The following is a 26,890-nucleotide window of genomic DNA, read 5'->3' on the forward strand; positions in this document are numbered from 1 at the left end:
AACACTGATGTGTGAATAAGGCTTAGGACACATTCACATGACCAAGTTTCAGCTGTGAAGGGACAGTATGTAGCTGAGAGGCAGGGACTTCTAGAATCATAGATAGCTATACTGCTAGGAGTCCCTCTCCCAACAGAAATCTAGCCAAAACACGGCATTATTCACATGACGTTGTGTGAATTTACCCACGGAGGAGCCGCATTGTGTTTCTTTACCCTAGAGGACAGGTGCTAGTGCTCTTTTTTCAATTCATTCCTGAATTTCTGCTTCAAAAACTGCATAAAATAACCTGGATGTGGAAACCCTGAAAAATAAGGCTATTTAATGACACACTAAGCATCTGCATTAATCCAGTCTTGACTATGCAGGAGTTAATACACCTACATGGTTGAAACGCTGCCCAACTGTGGGGCCATATCTTGCAGTTCTGAAAGTAACAAGTTTTCCAATTCTTAATCTAATAAAGATCTCAGAATGAAACCCTGTGACCTTCATTGTAGCACAGACAACAACATGAAGCTATGTTCAGCCGTGAGGTGTTTGCTTTGCAATGCAATTAAAATACATCCATAATCTGCTGCTGTAGAGTCAGCGCACACACCTAAATCCATGTCCACAGCTCTTGGCCTCTGAGAATAGGGCACATTCTTATATACCGCATCCAAGATCTTCTCCTTCACCTGAGTGATAGTGTCACAGTTTAAGGCCTTTACTGGAATCTCTGGGCTATTTTCATTGTCAGGGTTTACACAGTTCAGGATCTGCAATGAAACAATGAGTGAAGTTATTAAATGAACTAATTCCAGCAGTCATTCAGCCTTCCCAAGGTAGTGACTTCTAATTTACATTTAACTTTCAATTTTGAAGCTAAAACCAGGAGTGGATTGAAAAATAAAAAAATAAGAGACGCAACATTTGATCTGGTTTTGGCTTCAAAAACTGAATCATAAAGCCTGAATAAATATACATAACCTTATCCTGTAGTCATGCCCTGGACAATAAGGCTTCATGCACATGACCAAGTATGCAGTCCACTTGTGTTCTGATGTTTGATTTTGCTATTTATAAAGAGGTCCTATAATATATCAGAACACACTCTAAGTGCACGCTTGCTCATGTACATGAAGCCTTACTGGTCTGATGCTGTTATTAGAAAGGTCTACTTCAAAGAGAAAGAGACAAGAACAACTGCTGGAAACAGCTTCAATTTGCAGAATCCCCACAGAGGGCAGCAGTGCACCATTCTGTACAACAAAACGACTCCCTCTTGTGGACATTTATAGTACTTGCCAGTGTTTTGTACTCAATCTGTTGTCGTATCAGTTTATCTTCACTCAATGAATATCGAGCTTCTCCAGTGATTGAATCTATAGGTCCTTTCTCCATCTGTTGCTTGATGGCACAATGTAACATGAAGAGTGGCTCCCCAGCGCATTCCTAAAAATAACAAAAAACCCCCCAAGCATTAACATTTTGTTCCCACCAAAATGGTCACTATGGGAGATATATATGTATTTCTTAGTTGAAACTATTATACCTGCAAATATACACATAATCACCAAAACCTGGCCTCTTGGCTTAAAGGGGTGTTCCAGGTTTAATAATTGATGACCTATCTTTAGAATAGGTCATCAATTAAAGTTCGGCAGGGGTCCAACATCCAGACCACCAGCTGCATGAAAAGGTAGTAGCGTTTGGGTGAGCACTGCTGCCTTTCATCTGGTTACCAAGCACAGTGTTGTACATTATTTTAGTTTATGGGGCTTACATGGGGCTGCTGACACGCTATGTGATCAATGAATGTGATGTCACATGGCCTGTGAAACAGAAGTGGAGCTCAGAGATCACTGATGGTGCTTCAAACAGCTTCTCTGCCGGGGTCCAGGATATCCAGGACCCCAAAGGATCTTCAATTGATGAGTTATTGTAAGGAAAGGTTATCAATTCATAACTTACAGAAAAGTTAATCAATTATACACCTACATATTAGATATATGTTATACATAACCCCAACTACAAGTCACATATTTCCACACATAACATGCTATGTCGTTTAGAGAGTGAAAGTGTCGGTCATGTGACAAAGCTGAAGTCCAAAAAAGGATGGGTTAACAAAATCTCAGACACTATTAGTGCGAACCTTTCTAATAGGTTTGTGAATAAAATGTATTGGCGTAGCGCGTCTCTAAAATATTACATTACTAATATAAGAAATGAGACCAAATATTCAGGATTCAATGGATTTAGGTAAAGATCCTGCTGCAGAATACCCATGAAATCCACCATGATTCTTCATCAAATGCAAGTGAATGAAGTATTTTATACTCCATGGAAAAAATCTGTGTGGATTTTGGTCTGCAGTGGAGAAACAAATCATTTTGTGAAGAATAAATATCTTCATTCTCTTCTCCATAAGCTCAAATGAATTATTATGGGGCTAATATTTGTGTGGATTTCCCAGCAAATCCGTGGCAGAAATCAGATTTCTGCCATGGTTTGTTCTGTAAGTATACAGAATATACACTTTTATTGAGTAAAACACTGGGAGAATTTAAGGCCATAGTATGTTATATATACAGCGTTGAATGTTTTACCTTAAGGAATTTGTGCAGGAGGAAAGCAAACCAGTTAGTCAGCATCTTCTCCGCCACCGACTCAGTCCTAAGAAGAAAACAAAATCTAGGTTTATAGTGTGCTGTCATGGGAAACATCCTGCATTTACTTGAAACATGACAGTACCTGTACCTGCCATATTTAACCTTGAAACTTTTATGCTATTTCTGCTGAAAGCCTGCCAAGTTTTATTCACATGTATATGAATACAAAGGTGCGCTTTCTGCTGAAATCTTAAAGGATTTATTATTAGAAAACTGACAGATTTTGCGATGATTTTTAGGCAAGACATTTTTGGCAGCAAGACTACTTATGTCAAAAATAAACAATAAACCATTGTACTTTTCACATTGGCCACTAGATGTCAGCACCAGAGGAGTGTAGCAATTCATATTGAAAAAAGAAAACAAAAAAAAACAAATAAACCCGTCTACAGTCTACAGCCCCTTTATCTCTACTTGGTGGTAGGTTACTGACAGAATGACAGTTCTATTGTACTGCCTGCGCTGAGATAAGCAGATTTCACACTAACATTCGCGGGGAAGAAAATCCATTGTAGGCTGCCAAAGCATGGGAGGGCTTGTGATATCCGAGCCCACCTGCAGGTTCACTCTGCCTATCCTGTTGTGAAGCATAGTGCTGAGAAAGAGTGTCCTATGGAAGGAAAAATGGCATATAAGAAAAAAATAATAAATCAATGTAAGGCTAGTCAATTCATCTGCGGGAAGCAGCACCTCGGTGCCCGGTGGCATATAGAAAATCTCTTGACCATGTAAAGCCCTCTGATGATCTTCACGAGATTCACAAATGGGATGGACAAAACATTCCACAAGTCTGAGCCACTTACCCTGACATTGACATATGTGAGGCATAAGTAATAACTGGGGTTGTGTGTGTATGCTGGCATAGGGTGGAAACAGGGAATTTGGATACAAGTTAGGGCATGGAGCTATGGGTTATCATTTCCATGTTGACAGATGGCTCAGTCGGTTAGTTCTATGCCTCTGACTGACTGATTTATAAAAGGTGCATTGTGTGTGGCACTGCCCACCCCTATACGCTCCTTTGTCCCTGATGCTAAGCCACCTGCATGCCAGTCAACAAGTATGCAATTGGATCTATCACATCAATGGCGGAGCGAGGCCAACAGCGGACAGGAAGTGATTTAGGTATATTTTACAACCATTAATAATCAATCATGTATGAGATTTTGCTTATACACATCATGCGTCTCCCCTTCCAGAGATGATGACCGTTCTGTGGAAATGAATGGAAGTGGATGAGGCTCCCCTAGTGCTGGGAAGGTGGCTTACAATGCATACAATAAGTGGGCTTTGTCCTTCTTCTCATGTTGTTAATCCTGTGCAAGCCGTTCACACTTCATGTTAAGCTTCACAAAAGGAAGAACAAATCTGCCTTTCAAAAAGCGGCTGTAATTTTTTTTTTCCTGAGCTGCGTGATTTTCAAAACCCCAGAGATTATTCCAACAAATCTCCGCTTTTTTATATTCTTCCCGGCACAGCAGCCGTAATTATTACATTTCTTTTCTCGCCTTAACGAAAAAGGAACGCGCCCCACAGAGCGTTCAGCCACTGAAGAAGGAGGAGAGGTGCAGTATTTAATGCTGTGGCCTGCACAGTTTAACTCTTTCTGCTATAAATGGTTACATGTAATAGAAACTGATGATACACATGTGTTTAACAGGCAAAGCTGATTCTTAGATAAAATGCTATGCAACATGATGTAGAAACAAAATATGATTGTTTTCTGGGTGAGGCGAATGACATTTTAATGTAGGAATGTAAGTAAATCTCTCATGTATAGCTCAGGAGGACAGCTTCAGATTCACAAATATAAGTTCCATACTGGATAGATGATTCAGCCTCTGTTCAACAATATAGTATTATATTTCACAAGTCATTTGGGGCTGCAGAAAAAAGCATAGGTAAATGAAAGCACAATATATCTGCAATATATCCTCTATTAATGCCCCATTCCATGCACCATTATATAGGAGCTGGCCGAATAGTTGCCGTGTCTGAATATAGCACACTGTTCCACAGCACAACACAATTTATAGGGAAAGCTAGTCACCTTAATTGTAGGGAATAATGGCATTGTATCAGAACACAACAAATGTTTCCTAGGAAGTGGCATTTAGTTTTTCGTCACTTGCTTTGCCTTTCTAACCCTGCGCTGCTTATTCCCCCTGATCACGCACACCATCGTCAGCAGCCCCTCACCCCTGTCTTTCCCCAGTCCTCTAAGGACTTCACCCCGCCACCTTATTCAAGAAAACTGTCTGCCTCCGTATCCCGTCACCAAACAAATTTCATTTTGAAACAACCAAGCATGTAATTAAATTGCCGGAATACGACTCTGGATTTTTATTCTATCTCTCTCTCTCCCTTCACTGTGTATTCTCCCTCAGGCCATGGCTGATCTTTCCTGCTCCGCATTAATATTTACCGTTTCCCAAAAATAATGGATGTGTCCTTGCCGCGAGGCCTCAGGGGGGCGGCACTGTTTGAGTCTCTGCATTGATGTACTGCAAATCCCTACGGTCATAACAGGGTTAATCTATCTCTTTACTCCCCCCCAACCAGATATTCCAGAACTGGAAACGTCAATGGGAACGTTTCTTATTAATGGTGGAGAGGATGGAGATCATTTGCTTAGGATATGGGCTTAACTAAAGCAGCATAAAATAAGCCTGAGGGATACTGTAGCTGCAAACATTCACCAACCTCACTGTACAGTGCTGCCACTCTCCTCTATAAAGACATCCACGCATTGATAAATGCTTTTATACGCCCTATTACTGAATTTCTCATACAATCTCTTGTCTACATCTTCAATGTTTCTGTTACTGCTGCTGGTCCTGAACAGGTTAAGCATATAGGGAGAGACAAGAGAAGAAATATGTGTGTGGCTGAAGGGTTAATATTCCTCATTCTAGGCCTATTTTTAGCCTTCTCAGTAAGAGTGATGAACTAATATTAAGAGCTGGCAGTGGAAGCACAGACACCCCCTCCTTTCTCCTCTCCTCTCTCCCACAATCCCCAGGGGAAATTAACAAGGATTCCATTATTGTGTCTTGTGGGACAGTTTCTGTGTTAACGGACTCGCGAGAATCTACGGCAATTTCCTGTGCACAAAACCACACTTGTTGTATTTGGAACTGAAACCTGTGCCTAAGGGCAAATCTTTACACAACTGTCGGGCAAAGGTGGCCCAATTAAAAGTGGCCACCATGGATGATGACATGGCCCGAAACCTGTGTACCGTAAACAAAACCAAAAGCCATTTTCTCCTACACAGACAACCTAGCGCCTTCCAGGTGCTGCTGATCTACATCTCCCATACACGACATCTATATGTATATCACACACAGCCAAAACAATATGCAACCAGCAGGTCTTAACAAATATGGAAATACTATGTATATAAAAAGTGATGAATATCCATATATACAGTTTAGTGCAGGGGTCCGAGGCTTAATACTGTACTTAATCCAAGGCTCATCACTAAAAGGTACAAGAGTTAGCTCCACTCCACATGTTATCAGCTCATAAAACAGAGAAACATAGCTCGCTTTGGGCTCTACAACCTTCTTTGTCCTCCAAAGCTGCTACGTTCACCTAAACAATGGTATTTTAGTTGTAATTTTGCATTGCAAACTCTATTGCTTCATGGAGTGTTTTGACAGCCTCTCCACTTTAGCTCACCATAAGCTGTATTCTTGAGCCTCTATCTCCCATCAGGGAACCAACAGCAATATATGGGCAAATCACTACATCCTAGGGGCTAATAAGAACACTGAGAAGGTTTAACAGAGAGCCCATATAGAGCAAATATATAGCAAAATGATATCTTCATTTCTCATTTGCCAAGCAATTTCCATTATGTATTAAACCTGTTGTAAATCTTTGAGCCCCTTGGAGAGAGAGTCCTTTGCTTTATAAAGCAAATATCTTGGCGACACCATCGGTTCACTAAGGGCCAGATGTAAAGGCTTATCTGTTGTTTTCCCAGGAGATGGCACAGATGATACAGCGGAGAGCGGCCACTATAATGGTACAGATATGTTCCGATAAAAGGACTTGTTGTCAGACAGTTTATCATGTAACCATCAAGGATGTACAGTAAGTTTTCTCCAGGGCTGCAATGGACAATAAAGCGGCAGTTTATATTAAAGTGGAAAGGTGGTCCTGTAAATTCCCATATTATACTATCTTGTGTGAAAATGCCAGATTATCGGCATATCAAGTTACCCTTTAAATCAGTATTCGGGGGTGTACCCCTATCCACGGCTGAGTAGATAACTAGCAGTCTCAAGTTCCACTGCTCCATGTGAAACAAGGGACTCAAAAGCTCCTTCCTGATAATAGGGAGGGGGGGGGGGGCAATAGTTATATCCATACTAACTTAGCAGTTACTCCCTTTGGTTGGATAGGGAATAACTTCATATTACTAGGCTTACAAAATCCAGAAAATGCCATATACAGTACTGTATCTTACTGCTCACTAGATGATTCCACCATAACTCAGAAGTAATTAGTTTTCATTTTGTTATACAATTCTGTGCTATACCTTAGTTCTAATGTGACTGTGGTTGGTATTGGCAATGCGAAGCACAGTTACTACACTTCCTCTCCCCTCTTTGCTTACACCATTTACAAGGTGTAAGGTAGTGCTAGAATTGTCTTCACATACAACACTGCTCTGCTTCTGAGAAACTGTCCTGCTGCCTAGCATATAAAACATGATCCTTCGATAGACAGAGAATTAAGAGAGAGAGACAGACGCAGTGGACATAACAGGCATGTGATGTTTGATGTCCCTATATAACGGAGAATGAAATGGGAGTATCCACTTATTCAGAGTACAGCACAAGATAGAACACCAAAAGCTACTGACTGAAAAACCACAAGACTACTTGACTGAAAGTGAGACTAACCTCCATAGGCACTAATAAATGACATATCTTACGGCACTTGGGCCTTTTGCACATCATTTTTTAAATCTTTTTAAAACAGACCAACAAATACCTTGTATAATATTCATGCTTCGCATTGTTAAAGGGACTCTGTCTGCAGTAAATGGTATAAACCTAATCAAAGTTCCGTTTAGAGGTGATTCTACATTTTCCAACTTTGTGTCTATTATTCAGCTTTGTTTTCAAGCCCTGTTTTCATGTAAATCATCATTTTAGTCATTTACAAATGAGGGGGAAGTGCTTTGGGGAGTGTCTTAGGCCTCATTCACATCTGCGTTCTGGTTTCCATTCAGGGACCTCATGAACAGAAACCTATACGCATTAAAAAGCAGTTACCTGGGAAACCCACGGACCCCATAGACTATAATGGGGTCCGTGTGGTTTTCGCTTGGTTTCTGAATGAAACACGCAGAGAGAAAAGTCCTGCAAGCAGCATTTTTCTCTTTGCATGATTCATGTGGAAACAGAGTGAAAACCACACGGACCCCATTATAATCTATGGGGTCCGTGTGGTTTTGTAGGTAACCGCTTTTTAATGCATATAGGTTTCCATTCAGAGGGTCTTCAAGTGGACTTCCTGAATGGAAACCTGAACGCAGATGTGAACTGGGCCTTAGCTTACCAGGGATGTGGTCTAAGCTCTAGATACTTCCCCATTCATTAGAATAGAAATAAAATATCAATTTACATGACGAAGGGGCTCCAAAGTTCTCTACACTCTGTACATAACACTTTTTCTGGTAAGGTGTCTACACTCATCGGCCACTTTATTAGGTACACCTGTCCAACTGCTCGTTAACACTTAATTTCTAATCAGCCAATCACATGGCGGCAACTCAGTGCATTTAGGCATGTAGACATGGTCAAGACAATCTCCTGCAGTTCAAACCGAGCATCAGTATGGGGAAGAAAGGTGATTTGAGTGCCTTTGAACGTGGCATGGTTGTTGGTGCCAGAAGGGCTGGTCTGAGTATTTCAGAAACTGCTGATCTACTGGGATTTTCACGCACAACCATCTCTAGGGTTTACAGAGAATGGTCCGAAAAAGAAAAAACATCCAGTGAGCGGCAGTTCTGTGGGCGGAAATGCGTTGTTGATGCCAGAGGTCAGAGGAGAATGGCCAGACTGGTTCGAGCTGATAGAAAGGCAACAGTGACTCAAATAGCCACCCGTTACAACCAAGGTAGCCAGAAGAGCATCTCTGAACGCACAGTACGTCGAACTTTGAGGCAGATGGGCTACAGCAGCAGAAGACCACACCGGGTGCCACTCCTTTCAGCTAAGAACAGGAAACTGAGGCTACAATTTGCACAAGCTCATCGAAATTGGACAATTGAAGATTGGAAAAATGTTGCCTGGTCTGATGAGTCTCGATTTCTGCTGCGACATTCGGATGGTAGGGTCAGAATTTGGCGTCAACAACATGAAAGCATGGATCCATCCTGCCTTGTATCAACGGTTCAGGCTGGTGGTGGTGGTGTCATGGTGTGGGGAATATTTTCTTGGCACTTTTTGGGCCCCTTGGTACCAATTGAGCATCGTTGCAACGCCAAAGCCTACCTGAGTATTGTTGCTGACCATGTCCATCCCTTTATGACCACAATGTACCCAACATCTGATGGCTACTTTCAGCAGGATAATGCGCCATGTCATAAAGCTGGAATCATCTCAGACTGGTTTCTTGAACATGACAATGAGTTCACTGTACTCCAATGGCCTCCACAGTCACCAGATCTTTGGGATGTGGTGGAACGGGAGATTCGCATCATGGATGTGCAGCCGACAAATCTGCGGCAACTGTGTGATGCCATCATGTCAATATGGACCAAAATCTCTGAGGAATGCTTCCAGCACCTTGTTGAATCTATGCCACGAAGAATTGAGGCAGTTCTGAAGGCAAAAGGGGGTCCAACCCGTTACTAGCATGGTGTACCTAATAAAGTGGCCGGTGAGTGTATAAGTGATGTGCTGCATATTAAGCAAGGTAAGCAAGGTACTGGGGAAAAGGAACAATATATTAAAGAAATAATGAATGCTGAAGTCATTTGCAGCGTCCACTTCATCTGTGGTCTGGCTCTTATATGTGAGCCTAAAACTGCTGGCAGAAATGTCTCTTTATGCTAATCTGTTAAGTGTGCCTCTTTGGCCACTTGAAATGATGGGAGGTATGACGCTGGAAATGCATAATCAGTAGCCAAGCAGGAGTAACTCTGAAAGCCATGCTATCTGCACATCACTGTCAAAAGCTGAAGCGATGCCAAGAGGTTATCACTGGCACTTTAATTGTAAAAATTTAAATTAGAACATGAAAGCGGTACAATGAGTGTTTCCGTGTGCGGAAAGGAAGCTTTTGTCAAGATTGCATTCTTGCTGTGAAGCATTCGGCTGCTTATAAAGTCAATTTAAGACACTAATAACCTACCTGTTCAGACCGGGGCAGTGTCAGTAACATACAAAACAACTAGAGCATAAGCATCTTGACCCACTTATCCTAGGTAATAATGCAGAACAACTGTTTATGTTACATTTGCTATTTCCCTGCCAGTGGAGGCTTAGGCATATTACAATTGTAAGCAGCCTGTGGTCTTGACCTCAGATGTTTACTATGTTTGTCACAGACTGTTCCTCAGACTCATATTATTAGCATATAGTACTTGACGGAGCTGTCAGTGCATCACCTGACCAAGGGCACACCAATGACAGTATGATAAAGAGGAGGGGTACAAATGGCTTATTATCCAAGCCAAATTCGAACATAGTTCATATACATAGAGGCATGTCTCTTGAATATGCTGATTTTCGAGGGTCTGGCCAACCATGTAACGTGAACAGGGTCCTCCCGACTCTACCCCTAAGAAAGATGTCAGGCGACATAACCCTTTTGTTCCAAGGGTGAAAATCTGTTGCCAGACATTTTTTTACCCTCTCCCATTAAGTGTGTCAGGGCTGGATGAGAAAGCTGTCAGCCAAATGAGCGTATGGAAGACCACACACACATTAGAAAGTTCTTCCATATGAATCCCCCTTATACATGCATACTTGACTAAGCTAAACATGCATGTATTCTCTATGCAGAGAGAGAAGTTAGTCAATTCCAGAATTCTGTCAGTAGCTTATCGCCACAAAAGGATTGGAAACGTTTAAATCCAACTACCTGATCCTTACATACCCCAACATCTTTCACCAAAAGAAAGTCAGAAGGACACCATCCACCTTAGATGTTCAACCAAACCCTCAGAATTGGTGCATTCAGCTGATATACATCTAATGTGTATGGGCCGCTGGTGGCTTAACCCAATGTGATTGTTCTCTTCTTAAACATCTGCCATCAGCATATTAGATCATCAGCTCATATTAATCTCATGTTTATGACCAGTATTACTTTTTGTCTACCTTACACAACCACAGTCTTTTATCAGTTTTCCTTGCCATCTGTACAAAAGTTAGACGTCCCGAAAATTCACGTGGCGGTGACACTACCCTGCCAGGTAAGGTGATACATACAATAATCTCTTTTTTAAGTACGTGATTGGAGACAGTTGTTCACAACCAAAATACAAAGAGCAAGCAAGAATCTTGCTCTACAGTGAAGATAGCTAAGGCTTCTGGCCATAATCTCTGTAGACTCATCTGTCACATAAAAAAACTGAACTACTATAAATTAAATGTATTGGTTCAGAAGGTCTTAGAGAATATTTTGATCTGGGACCTTGAAAAGTCAATCAAATAGTTATATGTATCTATCACAAGCACTCAGTACCATACATAGAAATGCAAATAATGGATTTATATTCCATCAGTCATAAAACATCAGACTATGTTATATTGTGTTTGACCATCCCTAGCTTTAAAAACAAAAAAATCTACACTTAAAAGCTATATATTATACATCCTATAAAATGTGAATGATTAAATAACTCAATACAAAATATCTATTAAAAAAGTAACTTCTGTAAGAATTGGGATACAAGGAGGCTCTACAGGCATTTGTTGTGTAGTGTCTTACATGGTCCCACTTCTCACCTGCGCAATAACAGCTTGGGGTGATTCTTGTTCTCTAGGTTCTTCTCAATCAGGTCTGAAAGCAGCTGTTTCAAGACATCTGTGGCATATTCAAGCTTTCCTTGCAGAGCCGTCATGATGAGCGAAGCCACGTTTCCTCTGTCACGCATGGAAAAACTACGCTGCATCTCCAGGGTGCGGATGAAAGTCAGTAGGAAAACCTTGTTGTTGATCAGCTGTGCAAAAAGCTTCAAGGCTTTTTCCACACTCTGTTGTCCGTTGCCTTGGACCTAAAGGTTGATAGTTTAAGAAATAAGAGACTGCTATGGTTAACTACTTTCATGCTGGAAGCCAAGGCCAATTACCAAAACGACTCCGGCGAGTCTGGCTAGCAAAGCAAAAATTTGATCCTCAAATGAAATATAACTTGCTACAAAGTTTATCAACATAATGAATTCTCATTTGCTATGGAAACAACAAACTTTATGAAAAAAATGTTTGTATAATACAATATAGTACAATATAAAGCAAAATTGATGGTTTCCAAGCAGATGTAGAATGATGTACTATAGCAGACACAAAGCTGCCTTCAGCAATCCTATTTAGCTCCGTGCCCGATGCAATTGAAGACAGCACCAATGTTCTGCAATAAAAGTGCCATTTCTACCTCCGTTACATTTTCTTCATGCATAATCCAACCTGTCTCCCTGCTGCCACCACTCTGCATTTCCCATGTGAATATCTATCCCCCTCTTATCTACCTCCCTTGAGACAGATTTAATATGAGGCCATTACCTTCCCTGGAATTCATTACCAGAATCTTTGCACTGACTCCTAGCACGGCTGCAGTCCATCACGGTGGGTCAATGACCCATAGCTGTTCTGAGACAGAGAGTTAACAGAAAACAGCCTGCGCCAGTAGCCAGAAAGATTCTGTCTGAAATACGCTACCCCCTGTGTTTGCCAAGCTGCCTAGTAACTCAAGAAATATATATATATATATATATATATATATATATATACGCACACTCATACATGTAGCAATAAAGAAGCAAATGCAAGGCACACAAAATTGCAGGACATATATATCCATCTTCAACATAATGGTGCTGCAATGCATATTTATATTACTACATTACATATTGTTATAAGTAGCCATGGGCCTGGAAATCACATTAGCAAAAAAGCCATCAGATACTATGTACAGCAGCCTACATTCCCTAATGCAACATGTAAATTGTTGTCTACAAAGTATACACTAAATAACATTTCTGGAAAGTCAGCCTGCCATCACAGTAAGGCACCCTAGTTTATTACCCTGGACCTTGAACAGCCATATCTAAAAAGAGCAGCGTATCGTACTTCAGTGGCTATGCTGGCTAGGCACCCAAAACTAACGTAAACTGCCTTGCCCCTCCACCTAGTGATGTTAAAAAATTATTTTACATGTTCAAACATTCTAACCTCCAATTCTCGAAGTACAGGATGATCCTCTATTCCAGGAAATAGCACTCTCATGGCATAGGTCCGATAATCCAGGTAAGGGATACCTGAGCGATCCAGGTCACTAGTTAATTCATTGATATCAGTTTGTAATTCTGCAAAAGCTGAAAATAATAGAAAAAGAAATACTCAATTCACAGTCTGCACACGCAACGCAAGATATACTAGAGCAGAAGAAAGAAGCTGCAGGTCAACAAATCAGTTCAACCAAACTTCATGTTGGTGATGGAGTAATACTCGCGTACTCAATAGGTATATACTAGCACAAGGTCATCTTGTCGTATATCTAGGCTAGATGACGCGGAAGAGGGAGATGTCATTCATAGTCATAATAACACAGATAAAGCAGCACCCCATCGTCATCAAGCAAATGGTTCCATTCTATTACAAAGAGTCCAAGAGTCAGGTCATTGGAGCTTTGCACCCTAGTTGGAGGATTTACTATACCCCTTTCTTTATATCATTCCCTATCAGACATCTTGGTCTGTATGAGAGCTGTAGAAAAACAGTTTTGTTTTTTTAAATTTTAGATATGTTGGTATTGGCACCACTGCAATTCTGTCAGATAATACTCATTTTGTTCCAGAAAATGATTGCACGCACAAACGATTTGGTATTAATATCTTCATTTATTTTGCTTGAAATGAAAAAACACAAAAGAGAATGAAAAAAAAGTCAAATCATTGATCATTTTAATTTACACAAAACTCCAAAAAGTATTGGCACCCTCAGCCTAATACTTGGTAGCACAACCTTTAGACAAAATAACTGCGAACAACCGCTTCCGGTAACCATCAATGAGTTTCTTACAATGCTCTGCTGGAATTTTAGACCATTCTTCTTTGGCAAACTGCTCCAGGTCTCTGAGATTTGAAGGGGGCCTTCTCCAAACTGCCATCAAGAGATCTCTCCACAGGTGTTCTATGGGATTCAGGTCTGGACTCATTGTTGGCCACTTTACAAGTCTCCAGTGCTTTCTCTCAAACCATTTTCTAGTGCTTTTTGAAGTGTGTTTTGGGTCATTGTCCTGCTGGAAGACCCATGACCTCTGAGGGAGACCCAGCTTTCTCACACTGGGCCCTACATTATGCTGCAAAATTTGTTGGTAGTCTTCAGACTTCATAATGCCATGCACACGGTCAAGCAGTCCAGTGCCAGAGGCAGCAAAGCAACCCCAAAACATCAGGGAACCACCATGTTTGAGGGGCCGTGTTCTTTTCTTTGAAGGCCTCTTTTTTTTTTTCCTGTAAACTTTATGTTGATGCCTTTTCCCAAAAAGCTCTACTTTTGTCTCATCTGACCAGAGAACATTCTTCCAAAACGTTTTTGGCTTTCTCAGGTAAGTTTTGGCAAACTCCAGCCTGGCTTTTTTATGTCTCTGGGTAAGAAGTGGGGTCTTCCTGGGTATCCTACCATACAGTCCCTTTTCATTCAGACTCCGACGGATAGTACGGGTTGACACTGTTGTACCCTCGGACTGCAGGGCAGCTTGAACTTGTTTGGATGTTAGTCGAGGTTCTTTATCCACCATCCGCACAATCTTGCGTTGAAATCTCTTGTCAATTTTTCTTTTCCGTCCACATCTACGGAGGTTAGCCACAGTGCCATGGGCTTTAAACTTCTTGATAACAGTGCGCACGGTAGACACAGGAACATTCAGGTCTTTGGAGATGGAGTTGTAGCCTTGAGATTGCTCATGCTTCCTCACAATTTTGCTTCTTAAGTCCTCAGACAGTTCTTTGGTCTTCTTTCTTTTCTCCATGCTCAATGTGGTACACACAAGGACACATGACAGAGGTTGAGTCAACTTTAAACCATTTCAACTGGCTGCAAGTGTGATTTAGTTATTGCCACCACCTGTTAGGTGTCTCAGGTAAGTAACAGGTGCTGTTAAATACACAAATTAGAGAAGCATCACATGATTTTTCAAAAAGTGCCAATACTTTTGTCCACCCCCTTTATTATGTTTGCTGTGGAATTATATCCAATTTGGCTTTTTGACAATTCGTTTTGTGGTTTTCCATTGAAGACAAATTAAATGAAGATAATAATACCAAAGAATTTGTGATTGCAATCATTTTCTGGAAGAAAATGAGTATTATCTGACAGAATTGCAGGGGTGCCAATATTTTTGGCCAACACTGTATTTTAGCTGACATTTATTCTCATCATTATTTAGATGTAGCTGTGTGCTTCAATGGGAATTAATAAATTACTTTTTATTATTTTATATCATGCAGTAACTCTCCTTTCATCCTTTAGTAGATATTTTCCTTCCCACTCTAACAAAAAAATGTAAACATATTTGCGTTTTTTTAAATCACAGCATTTCCACTGCAGATTTTTTTTCTGCAATGTGTGGATGGTATTAGCCAGAGGCCCATCCATTTTGCAGGTACTGCAATTCACACGAAGTGGGGCTCCAGCCTTAAACTTTATCAGAGTATTTCTATCCAAAGTACTACTAGAGTGTATTTTAGCTTAAAGGGGTTGTCCAGGATAAACTAAAAATTAACCCCTAAACTAAACCCCTCCCCCGCTTAACTTCTTATTTACTTCAATTAAAAAAATCTATAATTACCCATATCCTTGGAGCGGGAATGGGTAATGGGCGGGATCACTAGGCTAGTGAGACAGGGGGAGGGGATTGGCTAGTAGTGAGCGGGATAGTTTAACTCTTGAGACAGGGAGGGGGGGTGTAAGGCTGAATTCACACAGAGTTGGTCAGAAATTTGGTCAGGAATTTGCCTCAAAATCAGCCTCCCAATAGAGTTCTATACGGGATGAAAATATTTCAACTGCAGGTTAGACCCTTGTTGCTGTGGCCTCCTCGCTAGCCGGATTTGACCCTACTTGATTTTTTCTTGTGGGGACAAGTCAAGTCTGTTGTGTACGCAATGCCTATGCCAACCCACAAAGAGCTCGTGAACCGCATCCAAGCTGCGTTTGTCGCAGTGAGGGCCATGCCAGAAATCTGTGAATGGGTGCGTCAATCCATCTCCCGGCATTGCACTGCTTGCATCGAGGCAGGCGGCCAGCACTTCGAGCAATTCTTGTAAATAAGTAACGGTGATTAAACTGATTTCCCATTAAAGCGCTTTCTCTTCTTCGTTTCTCCTTTCACATGGCGCAGCGAGGGATAGGAAACCGACATCTTGGTCTACCTGCAGCACCACAATGGTGCATTTCCAGTCACATGTTCATTAATAAAAAACACTTCATATACCGGTTAAAGTCCACCCTTTCATTATGTGTACTTACTTTCCGGACACCCTGCATAAGTGACCTTCTCCATAGTTATTGAGGACACTTTTTCTGCCAAAAATCCTTTTTGCGGACAAAGTTTCAATGATACAAAAGTGATATGATTGTGTGATTCTGTGATATGAAGAGTCCCATGGATTTAGTACACACCCTGTGTTGTTCTCTATCCATAAACCATATATAAATATATGTGCCAAGAAGGACTATAATCCCTGTCTCTAATTCATTGAGGAGTCCAGCTGCTTGACATTTTGTAGCAACACAAGATGCATTCTTGTACATTAAGCCAACATGGTGAAATGTAATCTTGTGATTATAAGCCAGACTGCCATCTTTATCTAACCTTTGCCCACTCTGCCCTGGTATAAGGTCAACCATATTATTGTTCGCCTAGTTAAAGTCACAGACAGCAGATGGCAGCTATTTATCCACTTCTTCTGTGTCCAGTGAAATGTATACACATCCCAGACCAGGGATCAGCTGCTGAAACAAAAACCCTTTTACATGTTTGATTGTTGTTCAGCTCAACAGAACATGTGCAAAAACAAAAGGAGACAAATTTAATACAGTGACCCAATCCGTAGGAGCAAAATCAATAATACATTAAACGTTGGGACAGAAAGTCTCTTTCCGTATTAGCGGAAACATAAACCTATGACCCTGGCTCAGAATCTGGTGAAGGAATGTGCTGCAGACTTCTCACACTACACATTCTTACAAGTCCTCTTATTACATTAAATACTCACCTTCTTTGCATTCAAGAGCCACCCGGGACTCCAGGTTGTCCATTTGCATCTGCAACCTCTTCAGAGTAAGGTCATTCTCTCTGGATTTGCGTTTGTAGGCAATGAGCACAATAATGACAATGATGAGAAGAAGGCTTCCACCAGCGGCTATGCTGACAATTGCAGGAAGTGTCAGGAGGCTGTCTGAAATCACATTGACAGACCCAGGCGAGAAGACCATCCCTCCAACATGAACCTAGCACAAGACGGAAATTTCTTAGAAAATACAATAAATGAGAGATTCTTGTATAATTAAATACATAAAAAATAAAATATAATGAAGAGCATTGCATGCACGGTCTCCTGCATTCTGGAGTGTGAACGGAGGATAAAGGGGACATCTGTTCTTCCAATACCATAGATGGGAGTCCAGAAAATGGGACCAGCACCTATCCATCATTTACATTGTATAGGCTCATTTTGATAAAAAAAAAATTTCAAGTACAACAAAGCCTAAGAAAACAGCAAAAAAAACCCATAAAACCTAGAAAAATCTAGCGTTACTTTCATAGATATAGGTAATAAAGTGACTGATGTTAAAGATATTGAAAGAAGAAACGTACAGTTACTTTGTGCTGACCAGTGAGGTTGGGTGACTCGCAGAGGAGCTGTGTCTCGGAAACAGTCACGGCACATGGAGTATCCCCTATCAGCACGGTGTAATTCAGCTTGACCCCTCCTGCAGCAGGTGGACACAGGTTCTTCCCCTGCAGAAAAAGGTTAAGTTACATAAGCTGAAAAGTTAATATATATTCAGAATGAAATACTAAGGTTTTCTCTGTATTATATATTAAGCTTGCAACCTTTATGTACTGTTTGCATGTCTTACCTTCAGAATTATAGGAGACCCAGGCTTCTGCTCAAGGACCCCTGTGGTGCTGAGGAGTTCAAAAGTGGGGTTGGGGTAATAGATGAACTTTGTGTTATTGAAGATCAGAAGTGACTGGACGTTATTGAAGATAAAGCCAAACTCATCTGGTCTTTCCACAGCATCGAGCCCTGGGCGATATTCCGGTGTGAGAGCAGGTGCCCAGCATGTCAGACATGTTGCATTCACATTTTTACACACCTAGAGAAATAAAGAGCGCAAAAATATGTCTTCAACGGTAACCATAGATAAATAATGGAAAAATACTATGTAACTGATGTGACTGGCGGCCAATGACATTTTGGGACATATATATATATATATGCCTGGGTTGGCCTAAATTAGGCACCAAAATAAAAAAATAGTATTGACAAAAATAATTATGCTACAAAGTTTTGTTTTCTTGTATTTTTTTATGCTTAATATTATGATTAGGGGCCCTACACGTGCCTGATATGTGTAAGGGAGCGTTCACACTACCGTCGGTGTCCGACATGTAGTGTCCGCTCCTAGTGTCCGCTCAAAATCTGTCACGGACACTAGGAGCGGACACTAGATGTGTCCGTGACACCTGTCATTCACTTGAATGGGCATCGGGTGCGTTCTTTTGCACTCCGTGCCCGTCCTTCCCTGTCCGCAAGAGAAGATGTCCGACTTCTCAAGCGGACAGAAAAACCCTGCATGCAACCCAGCTAGTGTCCGCTTGAGAAGTCGGACATCTTCTCTTGCGGACAGGGAAGGACGGGCACGGAGTGCAAAAGAACGCACCCGATGCCCATTCAAGTGAATGACAGGTGTCACGGACACATCTAGTGTCCGCTCCTAGTGTCCGTGCCAGATTTTGAGCGGACACTAGGAGCGGACACTACATGTCGGACACCGACGGTAGTGTGAACGCCCCCTAAGAGGGTGATGGATTTTGCTTAGTACGTGGTGTAAAAAATGTGTAACTTTTTTTTTTAAATCTGCATTGACTTTGCCACTTTCCCAAAAAGGGAGCATTGCAAAAGTAGTGAGGCTGTTTTTGACACAGAATTTTTGCCGATTGCAAAAGCAGGCAGGGTCATCAACCCTTCCAGATTTACTGCCATTTACGTAAAAAAAAAAAAAAAAAAAAAAAAAAGCCGGCGTAAATGATCAGAGCTCAACCTAGTGGAGGCTGTGCCTCATTTTTGAGGCGTGCACCTCGTCATAACTGAGGTGCACCCCTGACGGCTCCAGGGATATAACGACTAGTGTAAGTAATTTTCTACTTAATGAGGTCCTTCCCGATCTGTCTGTACATCCACATGTAGTACCACTGAGCTAAGATCTTACTATGGTAAGCTCATCCTAGCATACATTAAGGAAGAGGGAATTGTCTATTATTTGATATTTCACATGGTGAGCTTTGTTAAACCTTGCTGCAGATACAGGTAGCCTTATAGGAGCATAGGTAATGTTATAGGAGCATGCAGACTTAAGGAAAAGGTTACTTAAAAAAAAAAATGAAATGCCATACCTACATTTTATAGCTAAACTGACTGACAAAAAGATTTACATGAAAAAAGTAATTTTTGACATGTCACATATGCGTGAAACACCTGGAATTTCATTTCCATCAGTACATTTCATGACCACTAGGTGGTGCCATATTCTCTAAAACCTACACAACAATGGAGACAGTGACCTAACAGGAGTGACCTTGTCAGAGAACAATTAACATGATCAAAGGTGTCCCGTTTTCTTTACAAATTATTTTCTTTTCTGTAGTTTTCAAATCATATTTTCTGAATGTTTTCAGGTAATTCTAGCAAGCAAAAACATGAGTCTTTTGCAACAAGAAAGAGCTGTTCCCTGCCAGGGACCTACATTCACAGATTCCTTGCCGTTATACTTCACACGAATTCTTGGTTCCTGTATGATGTCGAGGTTGGTACCAATGACAGTTAGAGAAGTGTGACCACTGTGGAGGAAAAAAAAAATGGTAGGAGATTATTTTATTGTCATACAAAAACACAACATAATGTTTGTGATGTCTGCTTATGGGATGTTCCCACGAGACTGAAATGCTGCGAGTTTGTTGTAGAAATGCTGCGAATTCTCCATTGTCACCCTTTGTGCTGCAATCTGTGGTGGATACATGTCACATGTAACTGACATGCTGTAGATCTGATAAGATGCATTTTGATAAATCTAAATACAAGTCTATTTTGGCGGTCATTGTTCATCTGCTAAGTTCTTTTTTTGACCCGATCCACGGACTTAACTTGGCATCATTTCATTTTACAATCATTAAAAACGGATCCATTGACTTCCATTAGGTCCGTCAAATCAAGAAACAAATGTTTTTTCTATCTGTCGGACATGACAAAACGGACATGTGCATAGACTCATTCACTCTAATTGTCTTCAAAATCACTGTAGTTTTGGAAAATGTATGCATTTTTTTTAATAAAAGAATGCATGCATCAATCACTCCCCGCAAAGGTGTTTCAGTGATACAACCGTAGCTGCATCCCCTTCCCTCCACCACGTCTTCTAATTATTGTGTAACATTTAGGTTATGTTCACATCTCTGTTGGAAGATTTGCATTTCTGTTCCATTATAGGAGCAGAAACATGGAAATCCTGACAAGAGGGTGTGAGAGAGTGAAGGGTGTAGTCTGGGAAGACAGGTATATTCCAGCCAGGCACCTAAAGGGTGTTTGGTAAAGATTCACACCAGGGAGGTCAGCTGACTAATCAGGCCCTAATAACAGTCTGTGTGTGAAGACTAGCAGGGTGGCACCACACTGACAGAGCTGAACTGTCCAGACCGGACCTCCAAAGCAGGTACTGTGCCACCCGTTGTTATTGCCAAGGTGGGAGACTGGTAGCCAGTCTCCTGTATAGTCAGGGAAAAGTTTCCTTATGTTTAAGTTAGTTTCTCAGCCGAGAAAGGTTTTGTTTATCCTGTGGCTGTGTAAAAGCAGTGTATGCGTTACGTGTGAATAAAGCCTGAACTCATGTGCAATCCAGTGTCTGTGTCCCTGTTTCCTGCACTGCTACAAGCATCTACCTGAGCGATTCCCCACAGGTGGCGTAAATGCCATGGTTTGGTTACAGTCCCGACAAATTTTGCAGTGAATCCCATCTGTACATTGGAAAAAAAAATACCCGTTGTGGAAATGCGGCGATTTCCAAAATCGAAAAAACCCTGCAGAAAAACTACAATGCGTTTCTGCTGCGGTTTTCGCCAGAAAGCAATTTGGTTGCAGCCTTCTACATGGGGCCTTAGTCTTACTTGGCAAGCTGTGCCATGATTTTGGAGCACCGAGGTCGGTTTGCTCAGTACTCAGCAATCCCTATTACAGCTTTCCTGGAACCCTCAAAAACACATCTGTCACACACATATGGCCCAATTATGTGGCAAGCTGTGGGATTTATTTAGATAAATGTAGTATTCAGTATTCTCTACCACAGTTTCATATGCTAGGCTACCCAGCTAGCAAGCTTTTCTATGATTTGGGAGTAAGCAGGGGGAATTTATTTAGCTATATTTATTATTCAGCAGTCCCTATTACTGCATTACCTGATATGTTACCTAACTTTCTTACAACCCTGAAGGGGAAATCTTGGCAAATTATGGTATGATTATAGGGTAAGCAGGTAGATTTAAGTAGGTAAAAAGTAGTATTCAGAATTCCTTACAGCTCCACATGCTATGTTACCCAGCTTTTCTAGAAGTCTAAATGGCAAACATGGCAAGCTCTGGATCAAGGAGTTTTAATTTATATTGCATTACTTAATTTATTATTCAGCATTCCCTATTACAGCATTACCTGGTCTGCTATACAGCTTTCCCAGGACTCAAATCTGATATGGTATGTCATATTATTTAGTACATATGTATGTAGTATTAGGGAAATAGTGCTACCTAGCTTTCCAAAGCTCCTGAAAGGTAAACTTGCATAATATTACAGGAATATAGGAAAGACAATTATGAAAGCATAAGTACACGTATTTGCCATTCAGTTTGGGAAAGTTGTATGACTCTCCTTGGGTACCTGTATTGGATGTATTCTTATCACTGTTAGTGCAGTAAAGTCAGCTGGTGTTTTTCTGTACGCTACAGCTGGTACAAGTGGTAATCCTGTTCATATCTATTATGTAAATGATGTGAGATGGCATATAGGGAATTATTTATTTGTTTGGATTCTGGGTTTAGTGGCCCTTTAAATAAACTTTGCATAAATCTGTACTCCAATGCGTGTACTTGAGGACTAACACTATTTCATTATGTAACTTTTATCTGGCATTGTGCATGTATGGAAGTCCCCATGATCTCTCCCATGGCTAGGGTCACACTTGTGCCTGCTCAACGTTCAGGGATTCCTGTCAAATTAGGTTTCCGATCAGAAAACCGAATGCTAGTGCGAACCTAGCGTAAAAGCAGAGAGGAAACTGTTCATCATATCTCTCTCATTCCTAAACAGTAGTAGAGTTATGGAGGACATTATAAGTACTGATCTGTATTCATGTCAATAAAGCACTTGTGGTGAGATAGAAACTTCCTATATAGTGCCAAAAGCCTCTGTCTGTGGCTGTGTCCCTTCTCTCTCACTGCGTTCCTGCTTACTCCTCCCCCTCCTTAGACTTCTATGTAAAACTGTAATATGAAACCTCTGTGACTTCTTTGGCCTAGTCTTACTCCTGCAAGATTAAGCAGAAATTTCACAGGCAATGTTGCTTTAAGATATAGGGTGGAGATAGCTAAGTGGAGAAAGAATTTTACTCTGATAAGATGTGTTAGGGGGAATTCACACAGAGTAAAGTGGAGAGCAATCTGGCACATATATGGCGTGTCAGAGTTTGCACGCTCAAAAAGATCCCATTGATTTCAAAGGGAGTTACGAGCGTATACGGTGCGTAATTTTGCACCCGTAATTCTCGTAACTCCCATTGAAATCAATGGGATCTTTTTGAGCGCGCAAACTCTGACACGCCGTATACGTGCCAGATCGCGCTCCCCTTTACTCCGTGTGAATTCCCCCTTACAAAGTTTCTTATATTTGCTTGCACTATTTATGCAAAGTTTAGTGACTATTTAACAAATTTAGGATTGCATAATTTTTCCCATTAACATTGTATGTGCAATTTGCTGTGTAAATAGAAAATGCAGTAGCGAATGACTGCACCTTTATGTATGATTTCTAATCTTTCGAGTCTTATAAAAGTGTCATATCAAGATGCAATGCCAGACAAGCATAAGAGTCATCCCTACCCATGTAGGACTCCACACAAATCAATAGCATTACTGTGCAGAATAATGGCATTGTAACTCCAGATCCATATTATCGCTGTTCAAGATCAATGGAAACACTTGAGATCAATATAATTTTGACAAGAGAATGTATATATTCTGATATTTATTTGTATACTTTATGGGGCCATTATCTTGATTTACTCACACAGATACATAAAAGTCATAGAAGGAACATATCTTTGAAGCCCCTCTTACTGACCACTAATACTAATTCTTTCGTGTAAAGCAACATCATGCTGTCATAACCTTGGTCATAGTTTATCAAATTATGACCTTGTCATTCCTTATCTGAAAATGATTTGATGGAAAACCAGCAATGCTGAATAGCCTTCCAATGTACAGATCTTTTATATCCAGCTGGGGGATGGGCCATGAAAACATTGTAATAGTGACACTAATGTGGCCACAGGCATAAAAAATTATTCCTATATTTTAAGTATTCAAGTATTTTTCTTGTATCATAGGAGATCATTAGGATTTTACTGTTAATAAATAATATCTACACTCCTAGCATTTACAGATTGGACAGATACACAGTTTTTAGTGACTATATCAGCGCTGACTGTAAATTGTATGGATCATTTTTAATAACTGATACGTCCATGGGCAATCTGTCTTAGTGGTTGGACCCCCAGCGATGTGACACTTATTCCTTATCTTGTGGATAAGGGGATGTGTCTTCAAAGGCACAACCCCTTTAAATGAATAAATTACAGGTTATACTGAACCTTTCCCATAGACGTATACATCAGTCTGCTCATCTCATCCAGCTTTATACCATTTTGCCCACAGACAGGACTATGTGTACAATGTGGCAGGCTTCCCTTAGGTCTCATGCACACGTACAGGGAAGTAATAGAGCGTTCTTTATTAGACTTCCTATATTGTACATATGAGCTAAAATGGTGTTCAGAGGTAAACAGTTTAGGTTTAGACAATACAAGCAGTATATAGAACTAGTGTAACTTTCTATTCTCATTTTCTATTGTTCTTTATGCATGATGCTTTAAATGCATTGCATAGTACTGTGGAAATGAAAAAGCTTTACAGGGCTTCCATTGTAATATGAGAAAATCTATGAATTCCATACTTATTAAGATGCTGTGAAATGGACCTTATAGGCAATGATGTTGTATTTGGTTAAGGCTTATCATGAACATTCAGGGACCACACAAATGTCGCTGCAAACCTTCTCAAAAGGCCGCTGCTTGCAATGTAAAGGTCACTATGTAATTGCAGTTCCCCTGGGTTAAGGCTACAAGATGCCATGGGATAAGTAGACCTCATTCTCTTTCATGGCTTATACATCCAGATATTGTAATGAGCTTGTTAATGTGAAGAAAAATACAGTAAATTGCATAATATAGTGGTTGGTGAACATCTGGGTACTGTATTTGGACACCTATGGGTTAACAGCATTAAGAAGTACTTTATGGTGCTATGGGGCTTGGTATTTTAAAGACATTATACAAACAGAAGTTTGGCTAAAGGTCTTCGGACACAAAGTACGGTAAAATCTGAGCTGAATCCATTGGGATACACAGACACAGTGGCAGCTCGGTAAGAAATGTTGGTGCCCTTCTCCTGTAGTATTCTCACAACACGGCCATGATTGCTATTAATAACGATTTACAAGCTTTCCATCAAGGATCAATACCTTATTATAATGCATTGCTAGGGATGGTAGATTGGGAAATAGCCAACTTCAATGCAATTTGATTTCTTGTGCCTTTGCATATTATGGGGGCATAAAGGCTACACTATGCACAGAAAATGCACATGTACAATACCCTAGAAATTTCTCCCTACATCTTTTCCTTCACTTTATTCCTATTTTGTTTCACATTAAAAATCCAAAATATATAAAGAAATCTCTGTCTCGGGAGCTCAGAGAAGTCCCCCTCCTCACTATAAGACAACTGGCTAGAAGAGGGTCGCCCAGGTTGTGTCCAGACTGCGGTAGATCATAGACTGTTATACCTCGACCCTTCTACCGGCCAGAGATAACCCCTGTGTTCTCTGTGTTAGAAACGATTCTCTGTGTTAGAGACTATATGGCTACTATGTATTTTGTCATATTTCTAACTTGTACTATAAAGCTTGAGACTTGAAGACTTGAGGGAACCTGTATTTCCCATTCTGGGAAAGATAAAGCTGTGCATGTTGCAGCACTACTGGGTGGTGAATGATACAAGTATATCCAGTATGGAAGAGACAACAGCAAAACAAACTATTTTTATGTTATATGGTGTTTTTTTTTATAGTATAATGCAATAATATAACTCAGAATTAGCAGATTAAATAAAGATGTTCTGCAGACTGTGGATACGCAGTTCTTATGACTAAACCACCTTCTATTCCTGGAGACAATTTTGTAATATTAGCGGTGGAATCTTATAAATGTGTGCTTGTTTTCATTGCCAACCTCCAAAATCACTTAAATGCAATACTTGTGACTTAACCTGCCTCATTTATTAGGCCTGTGCCATGACATATTGCAGTGTCCTAAATGAATCATTTTGCTATCCTGTACAGATGAAGTAGTGCAGCAATTTCTTTCATCTGTTAATAGCTCCCATTTTTGCTTTATAGTTGCACTTACAGTGACATTTGGTTTTGCGCCAAACAGTTTGTGATTCTTTATACTTTTGGCGGTCATTTAGCTTCTTGGTTTTGTAAAAAAACATAATTACAAATAAATAACAATTTTGAGTCCACTAACATAGTGCAGATCATTCATTTCTGTGCCTGACAAAAGCTAGATGGCATTTAACTCTTAGGCCTTATTCATGTGTCTGCATTTACGGATGTGTGATCCCGCGCTGTTCATGGATAGATCCCCACCCCACCATTGTGGATGCTGAACTGTCCATGGGATCCGTGTGTCATGTCTGTGAAAAGCAGATCATTTATCTTTTTTTTAAAAATTTCCTTATATATTTGTATGTCTTTGGGTCCATGACAAAGTGTTGACACAGACATCATCTATTTTTTTTTTTCAGAGACCCATGGATTAACAACGTGGCTCTGTTATCTTTTTGTGGACCATGAAATGTGGATGTTAAATAATGCCTTAGGTGAACACTGCAGGTATGTGTCAACTAGCCATTACACAAATAGAATAACTAAATGGAGGGGTTTCAATATAATACAGATCAAAACAATATCACTATAATATTTGTCTAATTGGTATCATGAAAATCAGCTCTGGTTACCTGTTAAACTGACTCCCTCCAGCTAGCCCAAAGTAACTGTAGTATAAGGCATGGTTATGGGAATCCCTATAGAGAGGTAAAAGGTGGTTTGCCAACTAAATCAAATTACTATTAGGTAACCCTAGTATGCTGTGGTAACCTATCATAGCTTTGCACAGTCTTCAGCAATCTCTGAGAGTACCATAGAGTTGAATGGAACAGCGGAACATGTGTCACCCCTGCTTCATATACAAAGTTTGGGAGCCCCAATCTCATGACGAGTGTGGTTACAGTGGAAGGACCCCCATTGATCACATACTTATTATCTTTCCAACACTCAAGCATCCAACACTAGAGAAAATAACTGGCAGATAT

General features: G+C 40.6%; 1 protein-coding gene across 1 annotated transcript in view; it reads right to left on the reverse strand.

The window, feature by feature from the left end:
* Nucleotides 1-26,890, reverse strand: part of PLXNA2 (plexin A2) — a 272,967-nt gene that overhangs the window by 16,766 nt on the left and 229,311 nt on the right. Inside the window, exons 17-25 of the mRNA XM_075264212.1 lie at nt 19,886-19,979; nt 17,996-18,235; nt 17,730-17,873; nt 17,128-17,362; nt 13,079-13,221; nt 11,636-11,904; nt 2,595-2,661; nt 1,291-1,437; nt 602-761 (exon numbers count right to left, since the gene is read on the reverse strand). Of these exons, the coding sequence (XP_075120313.1) occupies nt 602-761; nt 1,291-1,437; nt 2,595-2,661; nt 11,636-11,904; nt 13,079-13,221; nt 17,128-17,362; nt 17,730-17,873; nt 17,996-18,235; nt 19,886-19,979 (1,499 nt within the window). The remainder of the gene's footprint in view (nt 1-601; nt 762-1,290; nt 1,438-2,594; nt 2,662-11,635; nt 11,905-13,078; nt 13,222-17,127; nt 17,363-17,729; nt 17,874-17,995; nt 18,236-19,885; nt 19,980-26,890) is intronic.

Source organism: Leptodactylus fuscus, chromosome 2 (genome assembly GCF_031893055.1).
Source record: "Leptodactylus fuscus isolate aLepFus1 chromosome 2, aLepFus1.hap2, whole genome shotgun sequence".
Classification (NCBI taxonomy): domain Eukaryota; kingdom Metazoa; phylum Chordata; class Amphibia; order Anura; family Leptodactylidae; genus Leptodactylus; species Leptodactylus fuscus.